Raw genomic sequence first — 6,000 nt, 5'->3', positions numbered from 1 at the left:
ATAAAATAAAAAAATATAAATATATATATATATATATATATATATATATATATATATGTATACAATTTATATATTTTTTTTATAATTATATATATGTAATATCATTATCATTTTTTTTTTATAGATTTTATTTAATTTTTAGTTTTTTTAAAATTTATTATTTATTTATTTTTACAAATATATAAATTTTTTAATATTTTTTTCATAAAAATTAATTTTTTTTCATTTATTTATTTAAACATATATTTTTTGTTTCCATTTATTTTTTTTAACAAGTAAAAAATATATAATATATTTTAGTATAATTAAAAATGGATATATTTTTTTTCATTATTAAAATAAACATATTATAAATATAAAAACTTTTATCTATTTTAAAATAAATACTCATTAGGACAAATAATTTGTTATTTAGCAAATAATAGTTATAAAAGTAATAAAGAAAGATGTATTGCATAAAATTTCATTTGTTGAATTCAAATTAAAATACAAAAAGAATATAATAATTACTGTAAGTAAAATTAATATTAATTAAATAATAGGAGGTTAATTTACAGAAATAATATTAGAATTTGATAAATAATATAGCCAACACACCATAGAATAATATTCTCTTTAAAACTCATCAAATTGGATTACCTTTTTTATTTTTTAATTCTTAAAGCACCAATAACTAATCATAATATTATTAATATTTATAATAAAATTAAAAAAATTAAATATCCATATCCTAAAATTAGGTTTTTCTAATTTAATTAAGGCTTATTATTTACTTAAAGTACTCCTAAAATAATTAAAAAAGCAAAAATTAAAATTAACCATTTAAAAGAAAAATTATTCATAAAAAAAAGTGGCAAAATGAATGTATAAGGTTAGAATAAATATTTATTTTTTTCGTAAATATTAATAAAAAATTCTATTTAAATAATCATGTTTTTAACACAAATACACAAATAAAAACTAACTCTAGAAAAAACGTAATAAATGCTTTTAAAAAATGCAAAAGAGGCTATACTTAAAACTAAAATTAAAATGGAGGTTTGTGTAATACTAAAATAATACTAAACAGATTACACATTCGAGTATATATTGGTTTATTATTAATTAACAGAGTCATAATAAAGGCTTTTTTTTAAAAAAAGAAATAAATATAGTAAACTTCCTTCAACAATAATAAACTATAAAAATCTCTATTCGAAAATATGGTAAAAAGAAGGTGAATCAGTACTTGGGTTATAATATTTAATTTAAAGAATGAGAAAATAACAGCATAATATAATATTCATATTCAAAATTACTTATTTATAAGTCCTCATAAGTAAATATATATACTCTAAATAATTTGAATTTGATACAAAGTCTACTTCTCGATTCTAATTTGAATTGTAAATAAATGTAATTTCTTTATTTTAAACATTATAAATTTCAATATTATTTTGATCGTCACTTGCATACGAGAAGTTGACTTTTATTTATTTTTTAGTCTCACTATCAGTCAATATTGTAATGAAAAAATCTTCTTTATTCCATTAATTGTACATATTAATTATATCGGTTTATTAAAAAGAGTTTATATAGCTAAATATGCCTAAAGGACTTGTAGTGTATTTTATTAAGAGAATTTCTTCTTGATTTTATATGGGTTTTTTTATGACTTTTTGGCCTTGTTTTTGTTCTTATTTGGGGTATAATTTTTCTTAAATATTACTTATTAGTTGCTCTTTTTATTAAATGACTTCAATTTAAACGATTTCTACATTGTAAATTTTGTAATTTGGGGTATGTTTATAAAATTATGTGTATTCTTTTAATAAATAGGAATCTGTTTATAATGTGTAAAGGAGATAAATGTTTCCTTAATATCCTTCGAACATATTTAAGTATATTGTAGTGAAAAAAAAAGAAAAGTTTGGAGGAATTTCAATTATTTCTTAATCTTCTAACATATAATTGATTGAATTTCCGTTTTTGTATTATTATTATTACGGAATTTCATCATCTTCTTGGAAATTTCTATAATTTTTAATATATTAATATTGTTAAATTTTCTATTTCTTTTCCATTTTTATAAAGTTTTTGTGCTAACGGTAATTTTCACGATTTTAAAAAGTTATTAATTTGAAATTTTATGCATATAAATTAGTTTTAATATAAAAATAATTACTATGTCCATACGTCCGGTTTATTTTTAAACATTAAATGCTTAAATTATCAAAGGAAATTTTTCTTTCAGAAAAATCTTCTACATTTTATTTATTTAATTAAATTTTATTTCCATTTTGTAAATCAAATTTAAAATTTTATTGATATCCAACAGATATATCCGTGCATTAATCTTCTAATTATTTTTTCGAAAATTTCAAATAATTTAAGTTTACTTGATCTTCGTAGTGTATATCAAAACTATTAAAATATCGAGCAATTAGTCTAAAATTATTTCCGTTTTGAAATTAATTATAATAAACGTCCATAATAAAATATTTGGATAAAACATTCGTAAAAGGTTAATAATGTAAAGTTTCTGTATGGTTCAAAGAAATAAATACATCTCGAATATTTTACGTTGAAAAATGTAGATTGGCTTTTACTTTAGTCTTTAAATATGTTATTTCCTATGGAATTATTAAATCTTAGGGGCCTGAAGTAAAGCTTAAGAATGTAATATTTTAAAGAAAATCTATTTTTTAGTTCATTAGTTGGTATATTCTTTTATATTTATTATTCCATCTACTATTTGCGTTAAAAGGATGCGAGGTTAGAGGGGAATTAAAAAAAATGACTTAAGAAATTAAATTTATATATTAAATCTATATAGAAGTTAAGCATTCTAGTAAAACTAGGCCTCCTGTCGAATGCGAAATTATAATTATTTTTTAATTTGTTAGAGTTTATATACTTTCGATTACATTTATTAAAAATTATGATTATCTTTCTACTAAGGAAACTGAATGTAACGAAGGAGAATTCTAAAAATCAAGAGTAAAAAATCTGAATTGTTTTTGGATTAAATGCAAATTATTTTTTTATTAACGGAGGTTTTTTTCATTTTCATATATTAATAATTAATGTAAATGCTAACAAAAGGGAGTTATTTATTCAGGGGATCCATTTTATCCATGAATAAATATAATAGGAACAAATTCTGAGCTAAAAAAAATATTATTTGTTATATCTTATTGGTATTTCTTTTAACCTGAATTTATTTTATTTTATAAATAAGATAAAAAATTAGAATCTTGGTATTCATAAAGTTTAAAAGGATAATGTAAATTATGATTAGGGAGAAAAATCTCTGTCTTTTTAAATACAGGTTACTTGTATTATTTTTATACGTTTTGATATAGAAAAGCTTTTAAAAATGACTCTTAGTATTATTCAAGAGATATGTATATGGAATAATAAATAAATCCTATTAAAAAAATTACTATTGTGGCTAATATATAATATAAGTTTGTCTTTTTATATGTTATTAAATAATCGGGTTTTTCTTATTGTTATTTATTAGACAATTATGTTTCTATATTATATATATATTTATATTATTTATATTTTTTTTTACTTTGTTTATTATTATATTCTTGCTCTTATTCATATGTTTCCATATCATATAAATCTATGTCTTCTTCGCATTCTTCATCTTCAAAGTCGTTTTTGGAATCTACGTGTTGTTGTAACTTTGCGATTTACTATTTGTACTTTAATTTGTTTTTGCGAATTTCTTCTAATACTAATTCATTTGTGTATTTTATGTTTGATTTAGTAATATTTGTGGCTTAGGTGTTTACTATTCTTATTTTTTTTTTATTTAAATTTATTTTTTGCCTCATTTATTTTTTTATATTGTCTTGTTTCTTTGTATTTTTTTAATATGTATATATTTAGTTAAAAAACAAAACAAAACAAAAAAATTTATAAAGTAAAAAAATTAGATATATTTTACTTGTAAATTAGAAAATTAAAAATTTGCAATATAAATTTAAATATAAAACTTAAGAAATAAAGATCTTAATTATTTTTATTTAAAATTAAAAAAAGAGAATTATTATTATTTATTTTGTTCTTTAAATATAATTTTTTAAATATAAAAATAAGTTTAAAATATTATATTAAATTTATAATTTAATATATATTTTTATTTTTAATACATATTGAATTATGTATTAAGATTAAAATTATATTCATATAAGATTACATACTCCATATTCTTATTCTTATAAATGATAATATTTTTCATTTTTAATATTACTTCATTTATTTAGTCCAACTTATATATTTGCTTTATATTTATTCAGCGTAATTATCTTCTTATTATCTGAAACTTTATCTATTTAAAATAAATTAATTTTATGTATTTTATTTATCAAATAAATAAGATTTGTCATAATATTATATTCCGTTACTACTATTTTAATTTTTAACATAATCATTATTATTTTAGTTTTAAAATTACTACTACTATTCTTATTTTCTGATTTTATTAAAGTTCTAAGGCGGATAAAAAATGCTTAAATTTGGATGAGCCCCTCCAAAAGCTTCTTCTAATTAATCAGAATCGTAAATTTGTAATAACTATTTCAATTATTCTTAATCTAAAAATTATATTTTTTTTAAAGATCTTTCATTTATTAAGGCTTTTTTGTTTTATTTTATTCTTTTTTAAAAAAAAATATTTATATTTTACATTTTATTACATTCCAAGAAAAATTTAAAGATTTTGAAGGATTTAATATAAAAAGTTTATTTAAATTTGATGGAAATATATTTTACATTGTTTTTATTATTTCTCCAAGGACCTTTAAAAACGTACATAAATTTTATTTATATTAAAAAAAATATTAACCTTAAAAGGAAAACTAAATACATTCATTTTTTATGTTTAAATGAAAACATTCCAGTTTTCTATATGGTAAGGATAAAAATATGTTTCCTCTGCAATTTAAAATATTCTAAAACAAGCTTATAATATTGATTCTTAAGTAATTTTTTTTAAATCCATTAAATCCACTCTAAAAATGATTGTTGGTCTTAAAGATTTATCTCTTCCTCCTAAATAAACATATCCTTATTCCTATATTTTATATATATTAAAAAAATATGTTTTATGATTTTCTATTTACTAAATGTTATTATGATTGTTGAGTAAGTTAAAACGTTTTTGGATTTTAAATCCAGCTTAAATAATTATTAATATTTTCATAAACTTTTTAAATATTGAATTTGTTCCCATATAAAAATTTTAAGACAAAACATTTATCATTGAATCTTTATAGCGTTTTTATTTTTTTTTAAAAAAAAAGGATTTTTATAATTACAATTAATTTTTAGAATTCATCTTTTAAAATGCATATTATTAAACTTTTTTTATATGTGTCTATTCATATACATCATATTATACATTATTAAATATATTTCTTTCTCGAAAATCGTTTTTATATATTTTTATATAATCATCTATTATTAAATATTTAAAATTTTATTATTCAATTTAATAATTATTACCTTAATGAACTATTTACAAAATTTATTATTAATCACATTTTAAATAATCAAACTAATCTTAAAAAACTTTCATTTATCAAAAAAGGAGATAAAATTAATAAATATAATTTTTAATATAATAATATATTAAAAAAAATATTTTTTCTCTTCAATATAAATTTGAGTAAAACAAAAAACATATCAATTTTTTCAAAAAATAAATATATTATTAATATTTATTTAATAAAATTAATTATAAAAATATGATAACTTAAATATATTTTTTATAAAAATATTATAAAACAATAATAATATTAAATTTTCAAATAAAATTAAAAATAACTAACAGTTTATATTTTATTATTATGCGATTTTCTAAAATAATATTTAAATTTATACAATAAATTGATTTTTATTAATTAGAAAATAAAACTTTATTAATATTCACATAATTCATTAAAATTAATGAATTTTAGTATTTTGAAATATATAAAATTTGAAAAAATATAATTAAATCAATCA

The 6,000-nt window shown here is 17.3% G+C and overlaps 1 protein-coding gene across 1 annotated transcript, besides 2 other annotated features; it reads right to left on the bottom strand. All coding sequences in view use genetic code 6, as the record gives it.

The window, feature by feature from the left end:
- Positions 1-13: 13 nt before the first annotated feature.
- Positions 14-62: a microsatellite.
- Positions 63-129: 67 nt separating this feature from the next.
- Positions 130-179: a microsatellite.
- Positions 180-4,230: 4,051 nt separating this feature from the next.
- On the bottom strand, positions 4,231-5,197 carry IMG5_071830 (hypothetical protein; the record flags this gene model as incomplete). Its single annotated transcript, XM_004036678.1, has 3 exons — positions 4,231-4,631; positions 4,682-4,793; positions 4,841-5,197. The coding sequence occupies 3 exons, from the start codon at positions 5,195-5,197 to the stop codon at positions 4,231-4,233; spliced, it is 870 nt and encodes a 289-aa protein (XP_004036726.1).
- Positions 5,198-6,000: the final 803 nt, after the last annotated feature.

The sequence above is a fragment of the Ichthyophthirius multifiliis genome (assembly GCF_000220395.1).
Source record: "Ichthyophthirius multifiliis unplaced genomic scaffold scaff_1120509250402, whole genome shotgun sequence".
In the NCBI taxonomy this organism is placed as follows: domain Eukaryota; phylum Ciliophora; class Oligohymenophorea; order Hymenostomatida; genus Ichthyophthirius; species Ichthyophthirius multifiliis.
This window is presented reverse-complemented; position numbering and strand designations above follow the sequence as displayed.